At 43.7% G+C, this 24,395-nt stretch overlaps 1 protein-coding gene across 6 annotated transcripts in view; it reads left to right on the top strand.

The window, feature by feature from the left end:
• hmcn1 (hemicentin 1) overlaps positions 1 to 24,395 on the top strand; it is a 701,874-nt gene that overhangs the window by 498,510 nt on the left and 178,969 nt on the right. For all 6 annotated transcript variants that reach the window (XR_013579326.1, XR_013579325.1, XM_078561403.1 and 3 more), the window contains exons 50-54: positions 1,210 to 1,383; positions 11,281 to 11,394; positions 11,540 to 11,685; positions 13,265 to 13,415; positions 15,243 to 15,449. Coding sequence is in view for 4 of the 6 variants with exons in the window: in XM_078561403.1 (XP_078417529.1) it covers positions 1,210 to 1,383; positions 11,281 to 11,394; positions 11,540 to 11,685; positions 13,265 to 13,415; positions 15,243 to 15,449 (792 nt within the window). In the remaining 2 variants the exon portion in view is untranslated. The remainder of the gene's footprint in view (positions 1 to 1,209; positions 1,384 to 11,280; positions 11,395 to 11,539; positions 11,686 to 13,264; positions 13,416 to 15,242; positions 15,450 to 24,395) is intronic.

Genomic DNA, 24,395 nt, shown 5'->3' with positions numbered 1-24,395 from the left:
CATCCACGGGCGGGATGAGGTTTCATGAGGGTATTTAAATTTTTATTAAAGGTTTCAATAAAAATTATGGACATGTCCCAACTCATGTGACAGTGTCACATGAGGGGACATGTCAGGGAAATTTTTTATCATTTGTATGACAAATTAAAATTCCGAGCCGATCTCCCTGAGGAGATCCAGGGAAATCTGTGCGTTCTTTCGTATGCATGCGCAAAAGAGCACACTCCCAGCTGAGGGAATCCCCCTTGCCCGCACAGGGAGCGCATAGTGCTTCCGAGCAGATGTCATGCTGGGCAGGCCAATTAAGGCCCGCCCACGTAAAATGGCAGTGCGCCCCCAATTGGGGGTGCCGATCGGAGGCCTGCCCACCCACGCCTGCTCCCGCACTTCCCCCCCAACGGGGGGATAATTTTTCCCCAGGAGTGTAAGACAGATGATTGGGGCTCAGGCAGTGAGAGAAAGGGACACTGAGGCTTTTCCTTTTTCACCTGATCTTGGGTGGTCTCCTGGTTCCCAGAACTTCTTGCACAGTAGTTGCTGGCACGAAGTCACTCAACTACAGGACTGGATGTCATGTGAAGAAACCTCCGGGAATTTATCCAACCACAGTTTCCAACCCTAGTAAGCCTATGTGCTGAGGGCAAGGAGCCTGTATATTAACTGTGCACGAGCCTCATCAAGTCTTCATTGGAATGCAAATAAGGTCTGCTTCACATAATGAGCTGGTGAATAGAGAAGTACACTAGTCACCCTGCCAATGGAAAAGGTGGGCTATGGGGAATTTTTTTTCCCAGGGTTGTGCCGATCTTTCATTACGACCATCCAACTGAACTGCAGCGGCATGTTTGGGTCTCAAATGATCGTTCTCAAAAGTCTTGCTGCCCTGCATGTGCCTGCAGTTGTTTACTAGCTGCTGGCAATGGAAAACCCAAGCTCTTGACCTCACAGCCTTCCAATATGTCTTGAGCAATACACTGGGAATAATATTCGGATGAGCTGACCTCACATTATTTTACCAGATTTACACAACACCTGATGCGTAGCAGTTCAGGAATCATTGTTCTGGGACCATATTTTTTAGCCCCTTGCAATATTACTATTTGGCGCAAAAACATATTCCATGTTTATCGTACATTTATAGTTCTAATGTAATTAGAATTTGCATCAGCTTTATAACTCTCATGTTTTTTTTTTCTTTTTGCCATCCAGTGTCTCCAAAAATTCCTGGTACTGATAGTCAAGGCACTCCAGAAGATGTCACTGTTATTCTGAATAGCCCCACCTCTCTTGTGTGTGAGGCACAATCGTACCCCCCTGCAACCATCACTTGGCTCAAAGATGGGGCACCTTTCGACTCTGACAAAAATGTCCAGATTCTTCCAGGTAAATATCAGTTGTAACGTTATAACCAGGGGAACAATTTTTTTTTAAAGTATTGTGATTATGATATCAGATACCAGAAAAATTAGATGGATTAAAAATTAAGTGCTAAATATTATTTGCAGCTTTCTCAGCAGGCAAGGATAAGTATATATTTATAATTTTCTGGCTTTGAATAGTATAAAATAATGAGGAACAAGCTTTTAACCAGTGTTGGTTTGGCTCAGTTGGCAACACTCACCTTGTATGGGTGCAAGCTTGCCTTTATAACATGAACACTTAGGCCAGAAATTTCCCCCCTTGGGGGGGTTGTGTGGCGGCGGGCGGGGGCGGGCGCGGACCTGATCGGCGTCCCCAATCGGGGACGTGCTGCCATTTTACGTGGGCGGGCCAACTAAGGCCCACCCAGCGTGATGCTCGCCCGGAAACGCTGAGCACTCCCAGTGCGGGCTGGGTGGGGGGGATTCCCTGAGAGGTTCCCTGCACTCTTTCTTTTCGCGGAGGTGCCTCAGGGAGATTTGTTTCAGTGCTAAAGTTTTAAATAAAGGTTTTTAAAACATGTCCCCTCACGTGACACTATCACATGAGCTGGGACATGTCAAAGAATAAATGTATACATTTTTATTAGATTTTAAAACAGTTCATGAAACCTCATCCCGCCCATGGATGAGTTTTCATGAAAAACGCGAAGGCCGCCTGGGCTCATTACATTGAATTAATTAGGTTTTAAATGGCCTTAATAGGCCTTCCGCTGAACTGAAAATCTAAATGATGCGCAGTGACGTTGGGACGCCCACCCAACGTCACTGCACGTCATTTTATATGTCGGCGAGCAGGCCCCGCCCCCGCTCACCAACGGGAAAATTCTTCCCTTAATCTAGGCTGCCACTCTAGTGATGTACTAAAGAAGTGCTGTATTGTTAATGGTGGCCTCTTTCAAATGAGGAAAACCCCATTTAACTGCTCAAGTAGTTTAGATTGATATTACAGACTCCACATCACTTAGTGTTTCTATTTAAGGTCAATTAAGTGCCCAGGAATAAAAATCAGTTATCAACGAGTCCATTCTTCAATGGAGATTGGAAATGGTCCAGTTGAGCTCCCCGCACAACCCCACTGCCCCTGCCTCCCACCCCCCCCTTCCCCCAGTTGACTGGTTGAACTGGTGCCAGTTGACCAGTTCCCAGTTGGCCAGTTGAGCTGCTGACTGTAATTGTTTTACCTGGTCCCGTACATTCCTACTTTAAGGTCGTGTGGAAATGAAACCAAAATACAAGATACAAAATCTTTGTCAAAACAAATGAAACTGTCATCACACATTAGGCTTTAATTTTTCAATAAAGGCCAAAAGAGGATATATCTTGGTGAAAAAGAAAGGTTGACACATTTCATAGGAAAACAGTTGCTAGAACATAGCGAAGCACCAAGCAATGGGTTGATTTTCTGCAGAATAGGATTCAACTGAAATAACAGATAAGATATTTACTTGTACTGTAATACGGAAAGGGTTTGTGTGAAAAAAGTTGGCTTCTCCATCAAGATACCACAACACTAATACAGGATGTGAATTAATCATGGAAGCAAAATTTGATTCTTTTAAGTAGAAATATAATGAAGATCCAATGATGCAATGGCAATAAAAGACCATAATATTTAATTTGTGTGTAATTAACAATATTTTCATTCATAAAGCACTTTAATGTGGAAAAATATCCTAAAGGGGTTTACAGAGGCTTAATCAGACAGAAATGGATGCAGACTTGGACCTGATTCTTCTGAATAGCGGCAATGATGAACAGATTGTTGCTGCACTCAAAAATTCCCCCAACCCAATGCTTCTGCTCATTTCTTCCGGGACCTTCCGATCCCGGCTGTCACAGGAATGTGCAACGCAGCATCTCTTGGGGAGATCCATTGGAGCAAAGTCAGGGGGGGAGACAGGATACACCGCCTTTTTATGCAATAGCTGCAGTATGGTAAGGTTAAAGGTCCAATCTTTGATTGTGAGTGAATGCGTGAAGTGGATAAAGTGGTAGGTGGATGAGGTGGTGGGTGGGTAGATGATTGGGATCATTAGGTGGGTGATTAGGTGAGGGGGTAGCCAAGTCAAAAGGTAGTCAGGTTGGGTCGGGGGTTAGTCAGGTGGTCGGGTCAGGTCATGGGAAAGTCATGTCGGGTTGGAGGGGGTAGTCAGGTCGGGGGTAATTAGGTCTAGTTGGGGGCATAGTTGGGTGGTATGGGGTACCTGGGTTGGGTTGGAAGGTTAGTTGGGTCGGGGGATTAGTTGGGTACAGTCAGGGGGGGTAGTCCGCAGGTCAGGAGGTGGTCGGGTTGGCCATTAATGGGATCAGGTCAAGGAGATGTAGTCGGGTGGTTGAAGAGTAGTCGAGTCATGTCGGTGGTGGCAATCAGGTCGGGTCAGGGGGTAGAGTGTGCTTGGGTTGGGGGGTTAGTCTGGTGGCTGGGGGGCGGTTAGTCGGGGGTGGGGGGTGGTAAGGGGATCAGTTGTGGAGTTACCCGGTGTTAGTCTAGGGACGGAATTGTCCAGTCCCGTTGGCGGAGGAGGCGGGGGGCAGAATTCGGCGTGAGGGGCAGAAATCGATTTCAGGCTGGGGTGAAATCACAGCAGGATCATCCAATGGTGTCCGCCATGGCGGAATGCAAATCCAGCTGAAGGCCGGCGTGAACACGATTTGCATCACTCTAATGGGATACAAAGTAAGGCCCGACCGGAATCGTCTTCCCCCCCGCCCAATTTATCGTCATGCCGCCGGGAAAACACGCCAGCCCAGAACACGTCTGGACAAGCATGACATGCAGAAGTCAGGACTTACCTTTAGGGCCTTGCTCAGATCATAGACATCCAAGGAGATGAATCTGGATCCCTATAGCTACCGAACCCTGGAGGAACACATGCATCACATGCTGGGTGGATCCTCATGTACATGGGTCTGCTGTGAGGCAGTTTTCAGAAGGTGGGAGATCTCCATTGATGCTTCAGGCCTGGTTCATCATGGTCTTGGCCATGGACTGCTATAGATCATTGGTGAAGGTGGGGGGGGTGAAGAGGAAGCTGTAGGTGTGAGTGGGAGAGGAAGGTGTACCGGGGTGGGGTGAGGTTGTGGGGGGTGACCAAGTAGGGGGTGAGTTTGGGAGGGGGTTCAAAGGTGTCCAGGGGAGGGGGGAGTACGGGGGGGGAGGAGGATGTAATGGGAAGAATGCTGCAAGTGGGGAGGTAGGTTAAGGGGAGAGGAAGGCCTAAGGGAGGGAGTTCGGAGGGGTGAAGGTGTCCAAGGGGTAGGAAGGTGTTTGGAGGGAGTAAGGGTGGGGGTGATATCCAGGTGAACATGCAAGGGAGACGTCTATGGAGTCAGTGACTGCCTCCTGGGAGCAAATTGACATGGGCCTGGCAGGAGGGAATGGTCAGTCTGAGAAGAGACAGAGGGAGCCAAAAATTTGGGAGGGTGAGGGTGTGACAGTAGCAGTAGGAGAGATGGCAAGTGTGGGTGGTGAAGACATGGAGGCAGACACATGGGGGTGGGAAGGAGGAGGTTGTGTAGGTCAATGTGGATGGGGGTGGGGTTCTCCGGGAGCTAGGGAACATGCACGTTCACCTGGACATCCTCGAAAAACAAGGGTTCAGGTTGGGAAGGTGATGCCGGGGGGGGTCCACAGTAATGAGGGAAAGGACTTAGGTGACATGGGGAGGGGAACAGACTAGGGAGCTAATCAAAAATGGAGCCTCGTGTTGGACAGGCACAGGTGCTGCATGGGAGTGCAGTCATTGGGTGGGAGGAGATGCAGGTCAGCTCAGATGGACAGCTGAAAGAGAACGTCAGCAGGCAGCATTGAAAATGTTCGGGAGAGTGAGATAAGTGTGACAGAGGAAGGATCTGCATACGTGGGAGAGTGTTCAGAAAGGCCCATAAACACAATTCTCCCTCCAGAATCACTCGTAGGCCGGCTGCATGTAGCTGAACTGCTAATCAGGGCCAGGGGTGGAGGGATACAGAAGGAGGATTCATGAAGCCTGTCAATGAAGCTGAAAGACAACATTACACATTATCCAGTGAAAGTGAATATATTTTCAGAAAATGTGTTCACCCATGCAACCACTTTTGATCAGGAATTCTTAATATTTTTAGGCCTGCCATTTCTTCTAGGTGCTACCGTGACGTCTGCAGCAGGGGTGGAGACATCTTGTGCAATGGTTGGCCCTGTTGCTTCTGATGACTTTGGCATGTGTCCTCTGGAGAGCCAAGGCCTTGAGGGCTCTGGCTTGCCTTGGCTGTTCTCCTGTGGGCCAGCTGCTCCCTCTGCGGTGATAAGTGATGAGGTTGAAAGGATTACAGGCAAAGGGAACTCAGAAGGAGAGGACAACCTCTTAGACTCCTGAGTCAATGACCCGGGGTTGTCCAGTTGCCCATCTGCCTCCCTTTGGGTGCCCGAGAGTGCAGCCTGACTCCTTGAGGGAAAGGAGCACCAGGAGGGATGTTGAGGTGCCCCATTTCCCCCTTGCGCTGCCACTTAAGGAACTCGCCGATGGCCACGATGGAGAGCAGGTCTGCACACATCTCCCCGTCTTGCTGGACCAGGGTCTCCATGGCGTCTGCCATCCTTCCCATGGAAATCTTTGTACGTGCAAATGTGGGCACCACTTCATCAGAGAGCAGGCAGACATACTCCTCTAACTCTCCGCAACGAGTTGGAAAGCCAAATCCAGAGGCTCATCATCTGACTTGGACCTCACAGATGTCGCTTTCCTAGCAGTCGTCTGAGTGCTGGGGAGCTCAGCTGAATCTGCCTCCTCCTACTGCGGACACCTGTCCATGCAGTGACCACCACATTGTGAACCCAAGTCTGCCCTAGATCTAGATCCCACCGAGGTGTGTGTTGCTGCGCTGGTAGAGGGTGTGGGTGAGTGCCATGATGGGTCTTCAACGGTGCTGCCTCATCCGAGGTGCTCTTGGTGCTGTGGTCAGGGTTCAAGGTTGCCTGATGGCAATGTGTCAGATGTGCCTAGGACAGAAAGTGGAAATTATTAGTGCTTGGCAGCCGTGTTAAACACAGAACAGTGAACTCAGAGTAGCGTTGAGAGATGGATTATGTGGTGCAGGATCCTCATGTGGGTGTTCGCTGCTGACCTCACCATTGCCGCAGGAACGGTCCACATCCTCTCCAGCCAGCTCCAATGCGCGACTTTCGAACAGAGTGAGGACCTTGATATCCAGCACGTCACCCACAGTCTGGGACCTCTCCCGTTGATTGTGTGCGATCTTGACCTGCATAAAAACAGATGGAGAGAGTGTGAGCAAGGCACATGTCAGGCCAAATGAGAGGGATTCCAGGTGTGCATGTGTGCTGAGTGGAGCCATGGGTGGGATGAGGAGGCGATCTCCAGAGTAGATGAGGCCAGATGGAGATGTGAAGGTGTGTATGAGAGAGTGAGTGGTGATGTTCCTTGAGCTGGTAGTGAGTGAGATGCCAGTGAATGTGTGATGGACTTGTGAATGTGTGAGTTGAGAGTGATGAGATGGTTGGCTTACCCTGGCGGCAGGGATGAGATCATTCATCTGTTTTCCGCACTGGGTGGCCAACCTCTTGTGTGCAGTGTTGGCACTGACCACCTCTGCCACCACCTCCCAAGCTGAAGTAGTGAGGCTAATGGGCCTCCTGCGGCCAAAGTGGGAAGAAGACCGCAGCAGGCCTCCACGACATTCAGATGGCATCCCAGGGATGCGTCACTGAATCGGAGGGCTGCACTCTTCTTGGAATTGGGGGCTATGTCTTCACTGGAGCAGTCCAGGGCTGCAAGAATTGAGAACTATGCGTGCAGCTGCAGCTTAAATATGGCGCCCAGCATGAGGAAGCGGCAAGGTAACAGTGTGGAGGGCAAATCAGAGGCCACCTTCCAGTAATCCAACGTATTTGCTGTGAATACATTATCAATGAGGCACTGGGAAGTGGACAACACAGTGCGAAAACCCGCCATTGCGGTTGGTGGGTAAATAATTAACTGCAATAATTAAAATATGAAGGAATAAGATTCCAAGCTTGTAAAAGTTAATTTTCAGTGCCAGAGAGGCTGTTTGTCAGCAACTAAGACTTATCGCAAGATTACAAAATTTACTTACACTAGAATGAACAAGCACTAATCTTTTCTAGTGAGTTTGGTGGGTACATAGCACATAAATACTGCAATTTGATGCATGCCTTTTTTTTTTCAAAGCTAAGTTTCTCAATGGGATGCAGGTAAATAGAATAGCTTCTGGAGCAGCAGGGTAATCAGATAATAACTTCCTGATTTCTGCATTTAATTGTGCATGTGTGGCCATCAGAAATTGCTGTCAAGTTGACCCTTTAATAATGGTGAGCATTGAAAGCCTCACCATTATTTTTACGACACTAACCTGGCCATTATGTTGAAAAGTTAGTGGACTGGCCACCATGTGCCCATGTATTGCCCATTTATCTCCATGAGAGCTCTGCTTCTTGATAGGATACAGTCAATGGGTGCTGAAAGTCCTCTGGTATCTGACTCAAGCAACCGAGAGAGTGAGTGTCAGTAGGCTGGGCAACTGCGGGATCTTCAAAGTTGAATTCAATCTTGTTAGCCAAACATCCACGCATGCACACTTTCCCATGGGAACCACTGAGTTGTGGTCAGAAGTGGGAGTCCTAGTTGAGTTTTCCTGCCCTTAGTCCAGGGATACTGGGGAAATTTGTAATAATAATAAATTGCAATTCTGACTCGGATTAGTTAACTCAGCAGAGAGTGAGCATCAAAGCTGAGACCTCCTGGTCTTTATGAATGAAGTGGAGCACTGGATAATCTTTACCCATTAAGTCATTGATGGAGGTCTTACTTTCCAATGTTGTGGACAGGATGAGAGAGAAATCAGTAAGCTTTTGAGAGGAGGATGCGTGTATGTTTTTTTAACTCCTGAGTGTTTGGACAATATGAAAAACCAGCAGTAAGCTTTTGTGGATTTAAATAAAGAAAGAGTTAAGTTAAAGAGTTAAATAAAGAGATAAGTTTATTGATGCGCTTACTCCAAAATCTAATGCTAAGGCACTCACTCGTACAATCACACACACAAGCACACTCAAGGAAAGTACATTTGAAGAGAATAGTGCAGTTTTACAGGTTATTAGCAAAAAGAATAGTTCATAATTCACGTGAATGTCTTCGTCTGGAAAACACGGGTTGCAGGCCTTGACGAAGAAGATGTCTTCATTCCTAAAGGGTAGTTTAGGTAAATTCAACAGCTGATGTCAAGTGCTGAAGTTGTTTCAAGATTCTCTGGAAGGGATGGATTTTCTGCAGGTCACAAAGTTAGTTGCTTGTAGCCTTGTTACCAAGAGGTCAGTTTACTATATTGGTGGACCTGAAATGGAACAGGCTTGGAGACCTTGTTACAATCTTAAGGCATAGATGTTATTGCCCTTTCTGCACCATGTCTCTTTCTGCAGATAGCATTTAAAGATTGAAAAGAAACAAACATCGTGGCCCTGCTATGTGACTTCTCACAGTTCCTTTTCCAAATATGGTGGTGGTCTTAGGTTGATGTGCACATTCTGGTTTATTGTTTTAAGACATTCATCCTGAGGGGGTTAAACAGTTACCATCCTTGTTTCAAAAAGACACAGGAATGTCTTCTGATGGTCTCAGGATACATGTAATTCCTGTAAGACAATGAGTAATTTTTTTGAATACACAAGCCAGGTCAGCTGACCTTCGGCAGCCATCTTTGCAGCAACACATTGTTCATTTTAAAAAGACAAAGTTCATTTCAGGGTTCACATTTAATAAAGTTAAAAGTTAAAGTCTTAAAAGTTGTGAATATGATGTGCCCTCACTGGGCATGACACCAATTTTAACAATTATAACTTCAACCTTCTTGAAGATACTGAAATACAATTTATATTACACTTAATTTACCTTTAACATCAGTGTACGATTAGGGACATTAGCACATCTTGATTGCAAATAGTTTTAAATACAACACTCAATATACAGAACTCTAGCAGAATTTAATACTCTAGTATGAATTGCAACTTGTCTTAAGTAGAGAAAAGACAATTAAGAGGAAATGGGCCCTATGCTCTTAAATAATGAGAAGCAGACATAATGTAGATTCTGATTGCAAAGTGGATATAAATACAAAATAAATAAACCTCATACAAGGCTAGAAATTTTGGGGGGGATATTTTCCTAACAGAGTAGGAGATAAATGAAATAGACTCTTGGCGAAAGCCAAGTGTTTAAAAAAAACCTTGCCCATACTTAAAATTCTGGGCTACTATGGAGTAGATGTATTTGATGGATTAAATATTCTATTTTTTATCCATAATTTATTGCATTTTAGATATCACAATATATTGGTAACTTGTCCATTCCCACAAAATAAAACTCATATGCTGCAAATTCTAACATCTTCTGGTCAGTTTTTGCTCACCATCCAATTCTTTAACTAGATTAACTTACACTTTAAAAATCTTTTTTTTAAAAATCATATAAAAATGCAATCGAAATAAATCTTTTATGTTGAATGCATTAAAAAAACACTCTCTCATGATTCAACCTTTTATCTAAATCTCAGCACCAGGGTGTGATTATTAGACCAAGATTCTAAAGCTCAAGACTCCACTCAAACTTCCATGAAAAATTTTCCGAAGTACAATATTAAATTTAAGGCAGGTGGATATTTAGACATTTTGAAATTGTAACCCTGAGCTGCACAAATGTGCTTATAATCTTCCTACAGAGTCTTTAACTGCTTCTATCTTCTAACTTCTATCCTGGAAGTCTTTATTATGTTTTGGAAGTACTGATAGACCAATAGTGGACAGTGGTAGATTAGAAATATTATGAAACTTTTTTTTAGTAAACTGAAAAAACGTCTGATCTTTAGTGGGTTTTGTGATTTTCTAACCGGGGTGGCATCATTCATTGGAACTGATATAAGAACAGTCAGTAGAAGAAAGCTCATACCTAATTTGGACATAAGCTCATTCAAACATTATAGTTAAGTAATACACTCAATTGTAAGATCAATTTCAAAGGTATTGGCATGAATCAGAATTGTAAATACTAAGAAAGCTGGAAGATTGGCATGGGCAGAGTGTGTGTGCCTCTATCCTCAGATGGGATGGAAACAGACTATTTGTAGTGTCAGATTTGAGATGTTGAGGCAGTGCATGGGAAAGCTTAAATGAGAAAATGACAAAGCTGTGAGAGTTTACAGAAGGTAGAACATGTTGTATTTTATGGCACCAGTATGTTATCTCCTTAATTAAGAGTAACTGACTGGAGCTACCAATCAGTTGATATCATATCAAACCCTAATCATTTCACCTGATTATATTTTCATGAAAATGCATAATATTGTGATCAACATGCAGGACTGCTAACGAATTTGAGCCTCAGATATGTAAGACATGAGTTCAGGCCCCCCACTTTGGCTAATGTTGAAACTTTGAAGCTGTCACTTCACAAGAAGATGGTAGTGTAGTGGTACTGTCACTAGACTAGTAATCCTGTGACTCAGGCTAATACTTTGGGGACATGGGTTCAAAACCCACCATGGCAGCTGATGGAATTTGAATTCAGTTAATAAATCTGGAATATAAAGCTAGTCTCTATAATGGTGACCAAGAAACATCTATCAATTATTGTAAAAATCTATCTGGTCCACTAATGTCCTTTAGGGAAGGAAATCTACTTGTCCTTATGTACATGTGACAATAGACCACTTAACTACCCTCTGAAATGACCTAGCAAGGGATGGAACAAATGCTGGCCTTGCCAGTGATGCCTGCATCCCATGAAAAAATAAAACGAGTTTTGTTAACTGTATAAATTCAACTAATTCTCCCTCTTTTCCTTCCCATCCACAGGGGGTCGAACTCTTCAGATTCTGAATGCTCAGGAAAAGGATGCAGGAAGATATACCTGTATTGCTACTAATGAAGCTGGAGAAACACTAAAGAATTATGAAGTAAAAGTATTCAGTAAGTGCTTTCAGTGTACTTTTAGTTATTCTGAAAACCTGCGAAATGCCTAATAGATTAGCTCCATGAAAGTCTTTTAATGGAGAATATTGCTTATCAGAAAGCTTGGAGTGTAATGGTTTGCTATTATTTTTTATTTGCCTAGTCCCTCCTATTATCAATAAAGATGATGTCCCAGGTTTTGGTCTGTCACCTAAAGAAATTAAGATCAAAGTAAACAACAGCTTAACTCTTGAATGTGAATCTCACGCAATCCCAGCAGCTACCCTTCGCTGGTACAAAGATGGACAGGTATGTTTAGTCCTTCATCTACAATACTGAATGAACATTTGAAATTACACAGTTGTGTTGTAGAAAAGATAATTCTAATACAGTTTGCATTGTCAAAGTTTAACCGTTCACTTTTAACAGTGAAACTAACAGATAATGAAAGCTATACAAATTTAAAGAATTCCAACTGGAGAAGGCATTTGTGAAGGGCAAATGTACCTAAACTGTATATCTAAAAAGGAGTAGTTATGATTTTATATAATCTGAATGTCCAAATAAATGTATTCCTCTTACTTTCTGAATAGCTTTGAAAAGCTCTGAGAAATCTGACCAGCTGGCTGGGAACTGATCTCTGACATTGGAGACAGCATAGGATATTTCCCTGAATAGCAACTGAAGAATGGCATAGTGCCAATGAATGCTAACATTCTCTGATAATATCAAACTGGGTTTCTAGCCATCCTTCTAACACTGCTGGAAACCTGACCCAGTTTCTTCACTCAGGGGTCTTCACCACTGCATGATGAGTTCCTGGCAGAATTCCCACTGCCAAGATTCCCACTGCCCTTGCCCAGCAAGTAAATCTGGCAGTGCTGCAGAACAGGAATCCAGACAGTTAAAAGAGCTTACGACCACCTTCTCCATGATGTCCCAGGAAGTAAGTAGGGCAGACGGAAAGAATGTCCACTGGGAATCTGGTCTTGCACACCAGCACTGGAAAATGGAGAGATAGAGCCAGCAGTGGTCCCAGCAGAGATGCAAAATCTTGGTTGGTGGTTGACCTACTATCAAAATTGTTCATCGTTAACCACCACAATCCCAACAGACTTTGGGTAAGATTGCAGGGGGGAATCCAAGTCAGAATTAAACATGTAGATAAGTACAGGGGACATTAGATAAAAATTGGAAGCAGCAGAAGATACAAGGCTACGGGTTGAGTTTGAAGCAGTGAGGTTAGTTTTGGATTCAACTGGTAAAGTGTCAGCATGGGAGGGGGAATGGCCTCTTTCTGTGTTCTGTGTTATAAACATTTATGGTTCTGTCAATTACATTATAATCTTGAAGTCATCACCAGGGATCTATTATTCTTTACACTTAATAAATGAGAGATTACAAATTGTACATTAAGGTGCCAGCAAGATAGTCTAGTGTTCAGAAAGGAATCAGTTAGTAGTTGAATGGAATATTAACGTGATACATGAACACAGCAGCCAGTTACCATTCTCCTTCAAAGAAGTGAACACACTGATGTCAGGTAAGGACAGGTTCTGGCATGGCAATAATGCCCATCGCCATGACATGGCCTGGTCTCAGCTATCAAGAATGGTGAGGTACTGGAGGGCATTTGCAGCCCATAGAACCATATTAGCAAGGGTTAGCCTCTCCAGAGAATGGGGGAGAAAGAAAATGAAACCTTTTATTAAACTACAGTCAATGGCATCTGTTTCCTTCTGACCAATACATTTATCTGTTCAGATTTCAGCAAGAGGTTCAGATCAGTCTTCCCAGAGTGCACAATTCTATGATTATTACTGTAAAGTAAATGAAGATTTAAATCTTTGTATTTTCATGAGAAAAAAACAACTCTTTACATTTCTAGCCTCTCAAGAAAGATGATCGCATTACTATCACAGCAAATGGCCATATTATTCAAATCAAGAATACCCAGATTTCAGATACAGGACGATATACCTGTGTTGCCACCAATATTGCTGGAGCGGATGAAAAAGACTATGATGTGAATGTTCAAGGTTAGGTTGCATTATCTGCTTTTTCCTATAAATAGTTTATGATACAACCATCTTTTGAAGAATGCTTGACTCAAAAAACATCTCCCAGATATTAAAGCTGGGATGATCCATAGCTCTTGGCCCTGCTAACCACACAGCCGACAAAGTATTCAATCAAATCTTAACCAGTATGAGTCTTATCTGCAAATAATAGGTAAGAAGCCAACATTTAGGGCTGAATTTTTAACAAGGTGGGATTACTCAGGAGCCTTTTAAAAATGGTGGGTGGGTCCCGGTTCCAGGATTCCCAACCCTATTTCAGGGTTGTCTGATTTTTGGGAGTACCTTTAAAGGGTATGGGCTGATTCCTGGCAAAATTCTGGGCTTTTGACAGGAACCAGCCCAGACCTGGCACTCCCAACCTGGCCAGCTCCATTGCGGGGATAGGCATGTCCTACTCTTCCACAATTTTCATGGAATCAGGCCATGTTTTTAAAGAGTCCTGGTTCACAGCCCCTCAGAAGAGTTGTGAACTCTAGTCTGCATTAGGGGACGTTTTAAAAGGTGGGTTCAAAAGGTCCTCCTCATGCCCTCTATGCCAAGCTATGCCCTTCCACCCATCCCCTATGGCTCCTCATGCCCCCAATGCCAAAATATGCCACCCACACACTACCTATGACCCCTCATGCCCCCTGTGCCCAGCGATGCCCCTCCACCTACCCCCATGGCCCTTCATGCCCCCTATGCTAAGATATGGCACTTTCATACTCATTAACCTATGATACACTGTATAAAACCAATGAACCCTATAGTGATAGTCGGGGATGTGTAAAAAAAGAAAGCTTTAAAAAATAATTCATTCATAACTTTCCACCATGTTAAAAAAGCCTTTTAACTACAAGGCAATAAAAGTGTCGATCATCCAGACACTTTAAAGTATCAATAGCAAAAACCACAAGCTCTTGAAAACATTTAGTCTTGTGTAAATAAATATTTGAAATTGATCACAGAGATCAGAGAGCCAGAGTTGTCAATCAAGCAATGTTTTCTCTGGGGTGCAGCTGTTTCAACAAGAGTAATAGATGTCTGGGCTCTCAGTCAGCTTGGCATTGGAGGTATGGGGACCATAGGCGGGATGGGTGGAGGGCGTGAGGTGGCATGGACGGGGAATAGGGAGATTGTGGAGGGTGAGAAGTTATGAGGGGTGAGGGCTGGAGGGCCTTTGCGGTTTTATTTTAACTGGGCCGATGTCCCACATCTCTGAGGCATGCCTTTTAAACAGCCGGCCTTGGCACCCGGCAGCCTCTGCAGCTGCCTCTGACCTCTTTCCTAGATCAGGTGGCCTTAACCTGCACCCCCAGCAATAAAGATCCCACTTTTGTGGGCACTTTTCCTGAGGTGGGGCGACCTGGGAATTTTCCTAACCCCCACTACCCAACTCGAGGATGAAAATTCAGGCCTCAATTATCAAAATACTGTGCTCTGGTGTAGACTAACAAATATTTAGGCATAAAAGTCTGGCACCTTGCAGTTGGCTTGGGTGGATCTAGTTCCCTTTCACTTCACCTTGTTATACTATTTATTACACAAAGCATAAAAAGGCTAATTTAAATTAATTTTAACCCTATAGTTTCAGATTGTTTTATCTCTATGTAATTCTCTTCTATGTACTGTCAGACAGCCAGTATCAATGTTACCTTTTATATCTTTTAGATACTGAACTTGTTCTATAGTTGCCCTTATACTGTGCCTTTTATCATACAGCAATTGCATTCATATAATGTGAAAGAGATTTGTTAAAAAAATGTATTTTGTATCTTATGACTATTCTTTTAATCCTTTATTTAGTTCCACCAAGTTTTGTAAAGCCATTATATGTCCACAATACAAAGGATGGTGCACTTGAAAGAAGCAAGAGTGTTGATTTTAAGGACGTAGTCATGAATAACCCCATCTCCCTGTACTGCGAGACCAATGCTGTTCCACCACCATCCCTCACTTGGTATAAAGATGGCAAACTGTTGACGTCTAGTGACAAAGTTTTGATATTGCCAGGTATGAAGAAATTTTGCTGCCACAGATTGTAGAAAATTGCTTGTAATGTGAAGTCACTGATAGCTTCAATCATTCAAACTCTGCAGGTTAACTCTTGTACTATGGATTATTTGGTTACAGATTATTCACACTGAAAACTGATTTGCTGATATCCAGGGATGTAATCATTGTGTTACCCCATAGCTGCATGGGAAAGTGCAGGAAGATTAGCTAAAACTATGGGTGGTAAATTGAAAGAATAGGGAGAAGCTGTTGCAGAAAACGCAGAGGGGAGGGGGAGACCTGCTTGGTGGTGGGATCATTTATGTTCAACTGAGAGGACAGACGAAGCCTCAGTTTAATTCTCATTTGAAAGACAGCACCTCTGGCAGTTCAGTACCCCTGAATACTGGAGCATCACTGTTGATTTTTGTGCTCAAATCCTGGAGTAAGTCTTAAACACAGAGCCTTCTGACTCAGAGGAGAGAGTGCTACCAATCTAGCCACAACTGACATATAGAAGAAGCTAATGAAAGAAAGGAGAAAGAACTTGCATGTATATAGTACTTTTCATGATCTCAAGACATCCCAAAGCACTTCACAGTTAATGAGGTACCTTTGAAATGTAGTCACTGTTGTAATGTGGGCAAATACAGTAGCCAATTTGCTAACAGCACTGTCCTGGCCAATAACAGCAATAAATAACTTATGTAATTTTTTTTATTACAAGAAACACATTTGTTAGGATACTGAGTTGAAAGTCCTATAAAATGTATAATTTTTGGATGATAAAAAAGGTCAGCTTATCTTAAAGAACAAAGGAATGTGTAAATAACTAAAATGAAGAAAGGGAAAAGCCCACACAAAGAAAAGTTTAAAAACTGGGAAATTGAAAAGAAGTTGCAGATACAGAAAGTCTGAAGTGAAAACAGACAAATACTGAAATGAACAGTAGGTCTGTTGCTCTAAAAAGAGAATAAACAGACTAACTGGCAAACCACAGGGAGGCCCAGATCACACGTGTGGTCAAAACAGAGATCCACCAAGCACAAATTCCCTTTTTCTCTCCACTTTCTGAATGGGCTGCTCCCTATTTTTTCACCCTACCACCCCTACTTCCAGCTAACTTTCCTTCACCTTTCCAGTCAGCCACAACAAATGAACACCATTTGATTCATCTCCTCTCATGTTATTGTCAGGGTGACAAACACTCCTTACATCTGAAACAACAATTTATTTGCAATTACTCAAATCTGTTATAATTCTGCTTCTTCTTAGGCATTGTGGATGATTTGTTTCCGCTCTAGTCCGATGGGTTCTAAGATGGCTGCTAAGTCCAATGTGCGATCTGCAGACTCTGCCACATGTGGGGCAGGTGGTACTTGAAGGATTGGGTAGATGAGTTGTTTGGAGGTTTCTGTGATCCCTCCGACTTTTCCTGTACATGCTCCCGACGATGTCTCTCAATGTGTTCAGTGCCCTCCCAAATGAGTCTCCTCCACACTAGTCAGGCTCTCCCATGAGTTGGCGGGTACATTTGACCTCTTCAGGGATACTTTGAAGACATTCCTAAAGCATTTATGCTGTCCGCCTGGGAGTCTCCTGCCACAACCAAGCTCCAAGTAGAGTAGTTTCTTCAGGAGTCTGGTGTCAGGCATGAAATAAAAGCAAAATACTACATTTGCAGATGTTGGAGATCTGAAATAAAAACTGAAAATGCTGGAAAACCTCAGCAGGTCTGGCAGCAGAGAGAAACAGTTAATGTTTCCAATCGTCTTCTTCCGAAGAAGAGTCAAATTTGACTCAAAACATTAACTCTGTTTCTATCTGCATAGATGCTGCCAGATCTGTTGAGTTTTTCCAGCACTTTTGTTCATAATTCGAATGACATGTCCTGCCCAGTGGAGTTAGTTTTGTGTGATTAGAACCTCAATGCTGGGCATGTTGGCTTGGGAGAGGACACTGCTATTAAACTGCCTTCCTTGCCGCCAGATTTGGAGGATCTTGCGAATGCACCGCTAGTGGTACCTCCAGTGCTTGGAGATGCCTGCTGTAGGTAGTCCAATCGTCAAAGCATATAGGAGTACAGGCATCACTGCGGCCCAGTAAACCATGCCCTTAATCTCGGGTTTCAGATCCTGGTCCTGAAATATGAAATACTCTTTTCCTCAGTCAGCCAAAGGCTGAGCTGGGTGCATTGGTGGCGATGATGACCTTTTGTCATTCATGTCTGCCTTCGTCGAGAGGAGGCTCCCCAGATATGGAAAGTGGCCCATATTTCCAGGATCTCACCATTGATTTTAATCAATGGGGAGAGGTGTTTTACTGTGGGAACTGGTTGGAAGAGGACCTTAGGTTTCCAAGTGCTTCGAGAAAGGCCCATTTTGTCATATACTTCGGAGAAGGAGTTGACAATGACCTGGAGATCAGATTCTTAGTGAGCGCGCACACAAGCATCATTTGTATACTGAAGCTCTACCACTGAGGTTGACGTGGAGTTGGTTTTGGATTAAGGGCAGCGTACGTTGAACAGTTTCCCATCTGTTCTGTAGATTATCTCTGCACCAGTGGGTAGTTCACTGGAGGGGAGGTGCAATATAGCAGCAGGGAAAATGGAGAAGAGAGCTGGTGCACTGATACAACCTTATTTGGCCCCAAACAAGGCTGTGTCATGGCACCAACTCTCTTCTAATCTAGTCTCCTGTAATTACTTCCCTCAGGGTGGTTACCTCTAGATTGGAGAGATCAAAAGCAGATTTAGGTGAAGCGTTGCCAAACACCTATGTTTTGACCACACGTGTGATTTGGGCCTCCCTGTGGTTTGCCTGTTAATCTGTTTATTCTCTCTCCAGGCCGACAGACCGACTGTACATGTCAGCATTTGTCTTTTTCCATTTCAGCCCTTCTGCACCTTATTTTTTCTTTTTTTCAATTTCCCAATTTTTTGACCTCTTTGCGAAGGCTTCTCTTTTTTAATCAGAAGAACCTAAGAAATAGGAGCAGGAGTAGGTTATCCAGCCCCTCAAGCTGCCCCGCCATTCAATAAGATCATGGCTGATCTGCCCCAGGCCTCAATTCCTCTTTTGTGCCAGCTCCTCATAGCCCTCAACTCCCCGATATTTCAAAAATCTGTCTACCTCCTCTTTAAATACTTTCAGTGATCTAGCCACCACAACTCTCTGGGTTAGAGAATTCACTGCCCTCTGAGAGGAGAAATTCCTTTGTATCTCAGTTTTAAATGAGTGTCCCCTTATTCTGTAACTCTGTCCCCTAGCTCGAGATTCCCCCACTAGCGGAAACATCTTCTCAACATCTACCCTGTCAAGCCCCCTCAGAATCTTGTATGGTTCAATCAGATCACCCCTCATCTTCTAAACTCTAATGAATAAAGGCCTAACCTGTTTAGCCATTCTTGACAAGTCAACCCATTCATCCCAGGAATCAGCCTAGTGAATCTCTTTTCAACTGCCTCCAATGCCAGTATATCCTTTCTGAAATACGGGAACAAAACTGTACACAGTACTCCAGGTGTGGTCTCACCAACACCCTGTACAGTTGTAACAAGATTTCCCTATTTTTAAACTCCAACCCTCTAACAATACAGGTCAAAATTCCATTTGCCTTCTTAATTACTTGCTGTACCTGCATGCTAACCTTTTGTGTTTCATGCACAAGAACACCCAGATCCCTCTGTGCTGCACTTTTTTGCAGTCTCTTTCTATTTAAATAACAGTCTGCCTTTTGATTCTTCCTACCAAAGTGCATGACCTCACACTTTCCTACATTAAACTCCATTTGCCAAGCTTTTGCCCACTCACTCAGCCTATCAATATCCCCTTGCAGATTCCTTAAGTCCTCATCACAACATGCCTTCCCACCTATTTTTGTATCATCAGCAAATTTGGATACCTTACACTCTGCCCCCTCCTTCAAGTCATTAATATAGATAGTAAATAATTGAGGCTCTAGGACTGATCTTTGTGGCACTCCACTAGCTATGTCTTTCCAACCTGAAAAAGACCCATTAATCCCAATTCTCTGTCCTCTGTGTGTTAACCAATCCTCAGTCCATGCTAATACATTACCCCCAATACCGTGAGCTCCTATCTTGTGCAATAACCTTTTATGTGGCACCTTATTGAATGCCTTCTGGAAATCCAAATACACTATATCTACCGGTTCCCCTTTATCAACTCTGCTTGTTATATCCTCAAAGAACTCTAGCAAATTTGTCCAACATGATTTCCCTTTTACAAAACCACGTTGACTCTGTTTGATTGCGTTAAGCTTTTCTAAATGTCCTGCTATTTCTTCCTTAACAATGGACTCTAGCATTTTCCCAATGACAGACATTAGGCTGACTGGCCTATAGTTCCCTGCTTTTTGTCTCCCTCCCTTCTTGAACAAGTGCAGCACATTAACGGCTTTCCAATCCGCTGGAATCCTCCCAGAATCCAGTGAGTTCTGGAATATTTCAACCAATGCCTCCATTATCTCTGCAGTCACTGCCTTTAAAACCCTTGGATGCAGGCCATCAGGTCCTGGCGACTTGTCTGCCTTTAGTCCCAGTAGTTTGTCAAATACTTTGTCCCTCATGATAGAGACTGTTACAAGATCTTTCCTCCCATTAGCTCCTTGCTTATCTGATATCTTTGGGATGTTTATAGTGTCCTCCGCCATGAAGACCGATGCAAAATATTGGTTTAAGTTATCTGCCATTTCCCTGTTCACCGTCCAGTTGCATCCTCCAAGGGTCCCATGTTCACTTTAGCCACTCTCTTTCTTTTTATATACCCACAGAAGCTCTTGCTGTTTGTTTTTATATTTCTTGCCAATTTACTTTCATAGTCAATTTTCTCCCTCTTTATTAGCTTTTTAGTCGTCCGCTGCTGGTTCCTAAAAAATTCCCAACCCTCTGGCCTATCACTAGTTTTTGTTGCTTTGTATGCCATCATTTTTGATTGGATACTTTCCTTGACCCCCTTTGTTAACCATGCGTGGTTCATCCTTCTCATCAAGTCCTTCTTTTTGACCGGGATAAATTTTTACTGAGCTTTATGAAATAACTGCTTAAATGTCTGCCACTGCTCATCCACTGATTTTCCCCTTAGTCTATTTTCCCAGCCCACTTTAGATAACTCTTTCTTCATACCTCTGTAATTGCCCTTATTTAAGTTGAGGACACTGGTTTGAGACCCGAGTTGCTCGCCCTCAAACTAAATTTGAAATTCTACCATGTTGTGATTGCTACCCCCTAGAGGATCCTTAACTACGAGATCTCTTATCAATCCTACCTCATTACACATTATTAGATCTAAAATAGCCTGCTCCTGGGTAGGTTCTGCAATGTATTGCTCTAAGAAACAATCCCTGATGCACTCTACAAATTCTTCTTCCATGTTACCCCTGCCAATCTGATTTGTCCAGTCAATATGCAGATTAAAATCACCCATGACAGTTGCAGCACCCTTCTTACATGCCTCCATAATTTCCTGAGTTATACTTTCTCCTACAGTGAGGCATCTCTTTGGGGGCCTATAGACAACTCCCACCCGTGACTCCTTTCCCTTGCTATTCCTTACTTCCACCCAAACTGATTCCACATCACGACCTATTGCACCTTTATCATTACTCACCACCACACTGATACCTTCCTTTATTAACAAAGCTACCCCCACCTCCTTTTCCTTTTTGCCTATTTTTCCGGAATGTCAAATACCCTTGAATAATGAGTTCCCAGTCTTGGTCACCCTGCAACCACGTCTCTGTAATAGCTATCAACTCACATTCATTTATTTCTATTTGTGCCGTCAACTCATCTATCTTGTTACAAATGCTGCATGCATTCAGATAAACAGCCTTAGGCTTTGACTTTTTACCATTATTACTCATCCTGGTTCTAATTTCTGCGGCACTCTTCTGCTTATATTTTCTGCCCCTTCCTGTCACACTTTGATTATCGTTCACCTCTTCACTACACTACACCTCTGCTCTCTCGTTTCTTTTTGATTTTTTTTAAACTTCCCTTCAATTGAACCCTCCCCTCCCACTAATTAGTTTAAAGTCCTATCTACAACCTGAGTTAAATGATTTGCCAGGACACTGGCCCCAGCATGGTTCAAATGAAGCCCATCCCAACGGAACAGCTCTCTCCTTCCCCAGTACTGGTGCCAGTGCCCCATGAATCGGAACCCATTTCTCCCACACCAATCTTTGAGCCACACATTTACCTCTCTAATCTTATTTACCCTACATCAATTTGCACATGGCTCAGGTAGTAATCTGGAAATTATTACCTTTGTGGTTCCGCTTTTTAATTTAGCCCTTAGCTGCTCATAGTCCCTCAGCAGAACCTCTTTCCTAGTCCAACCTATGTCATTGGTACCACAGAAATATGATTGACTGTTAAAAATGCCCTCTGAACAAGGGCAATTAGGGATGGGCAATAAATGCTGGCCTAGCCAGCGACTCCCACATCCCACAAACGAATATAAAAAAGCTATGTTATCCCCTATTACTACTACATTTCTCTTTTCTCCCCCCACTTGAATGGTGCTCTGAACCATGGGGCTTATCCTCCTTGCAGCCCACTCTAGGAGCAAGAACCTCATACCTATTGGATAAGGGCACTGACTGAGGCTCCTCCAAAGCTAAGTTCTGGATCCCCATACCTGCCTCACTCACAGTCACACCCTCCTGTCCCTGACCATAGTCCAAATTTGATGTAATTAATCTAAGTGGTGTAACTGTCTCCTGACCCATTGTCCAGGTAACTCTCCCCCTCCCTGATGTGTCACAGTGTCCGCAGCTCGGACTCCAGCTCATCAACTCTGAGCTGAAGTTGCTTGAGCAGCCAACACTTGCTGCAGATGTGGTCACCATGGGTCGCACTGGCGTCCACCAGTTCCCACACACTACAGCGGCAACACATCGCCTGCCCAGCCATCTCTATTCTATTTATTTAATTAATTTTGAGTTAAATATTTTAAATATGAATTTCTTAACTGTACTCTTCAGCTGTAGTAATGTCTCCTGATTTAGACCACTTGGTCAATCAAATGAGACACGGAAGAGATTCCGACCAATCACCTACCTGTTTTCCTGTGATGTCACATTTTGGCTCTGACAGGTAGAAGCAGGTTGAAAGGGCTCTCTGCCGCTGGATTTTACCTCTGCCACCGCTGCCCTTCTCAAGCAGGTCTGCTCTCCTCACGCTCTTTTATCTTGTGTCTCCACCACTCCCTTTGCGCTTTTTTATCACGTATCTCCACTCTCCTCATGCTCTTTTAATCATTTTAGATATTTACACATTGGTCGGAAGTTTTCATATGGCGGGCGGGCTCGGCGGGAGCAGGTAGGGGAGGTCGCGGAGCCGATTGCCACCCGCGATTGTCTCCATGCCGCCATTTTACATGGGTGGGCCAATTAAGGCCCGCCCAGTGTAATACGCGAGCCATAGTGCTCAACGCTACCTGTGCGGATGGGGGGAGAAGGGAGAGTCGGGGCCAGCGCTCTTTCGCGCACGCGCACAAAAGAATGCTTCGATCTCTTTGAGGCACAGAGCTGCCTCAGGGAGATTGAATCGATATTAAAATAATTAAATAAATGATTTAAAAATGTATTTAAACATGTCCCCTCATGTGACTGTGTCACATGAGTTGGGACATGTTTTTATATTTCGAGAAATTTTTTTATTTATTTAATAAAAGCCTTAGGGAACCTCATCCCACTCAGCATTAACAATTCCATCAATTACTTCTTTAATGGCCTTAATAGGCCGTTTACATATCGGCAGGCACGCAGCCTATTCTGGTGCGTGCCCGCCGAATGAAATAACGAAGGACTGTGCGATGAAGTCGGGCCGCATGCCCGACGTCATCACGCATCATTTTATGCGCCGGCGTGTCGGGCCCGCCCCCACACGCCGACTGAAAAATCCTGCCCATTATTTTGCTCTTTGAGGTGAACTAATCTTTTATATCATCTAAAAATGTCCTATTATACATTTTATAGGACTTTCAACTGCATATCCTAGCCAATAATTAACCTGTAACCAAAATCGTTAAAACAGATGATAATTTCATTTATTTATTGCTGTTTTTGGGACTGCGCTGTTTGCAACTTGGTACTGTATTTACCTACATTACAACAGTGCCTAAATTTCAAAAGCACTTCATTAACTTTGAAGCACTTTGGATCATCTTGATTCTGTGAAAGGTGGTTTGTAAATCCAAGTCCTTTCTTCTTTCATTAGCTTATTTTTGTGTGCTGTGGCTCAGTTGGCAGCACTCTCTCCTCTGAGTTAGAAGATTCTGGATTCAAGTCCCACTCCAGGACGTTAGCACAAAATCAAGGCTGGCACTCCAGTATAGCACTGAGGGAGTACTGCACTGTCAGAGATGCTGCCTTTCAGATGAGATGTTAAACCAAGGTCCAGGTGAACTTAAAAAATCCCATGGTACTATTTTGAAGCAGAGCGGAGGAGTCATCCCCAGTGTCCAGGCCAATATTGATTTTCAATCAAAATCACAAAAAACATTATCTGGCCATTATCACATTGCTGCTGTAGGAGCTTGCTTTATGTGAATTGGTTGCCATGTTTCCTACATTGCAACAGCAGATACTCTTCAAAAAGCACCTCATTGACTGTAAAGCACTTTGAGATGTTCAGTGGTTGTGAAAGGCACTATATAAATGCATGTCTTTTCTCTTCTTTCTTGTGATTGGAGTATCTTTCATTGTCTTGCTTTGCCAACCCTACCAAAATGGCTGCTTGTCTTTTTGTTTTCAGCAGGACAATGTGTCTCCTTAGGATGGTCAATAATTTATTGTTCTTTTTGCACCGCTCTGCACCTTGGACTTCCCACTTCAAGTCTGCACTCATCTTCCTCCTCCTTCTCAATTTGAGCCTATCCTCTTCTTTCTTCTCCTACAGTTAAAGCTGGTGCACTTTGCTCCACTGGTCTC

The sequence above is a fragment of the Cetorhinus maximus genome, chromosome 17 (assembly GCF_964194155.1).
Source record: "Cetorhinus maximus chromosome 17, sCetMax3.hap1.1, whole genome shotgun sequence".
Classification (NCBI taxonomy): Eukaryota; Metazoa; Chordata; class Chondrichthyes; order Lamniformes; family Cetorhinidae; genus Cetorhinus; species Cetorhinus maximus.
This window is presented reverse-complemented; position numbering and strand designations above follow the sequence as displayed.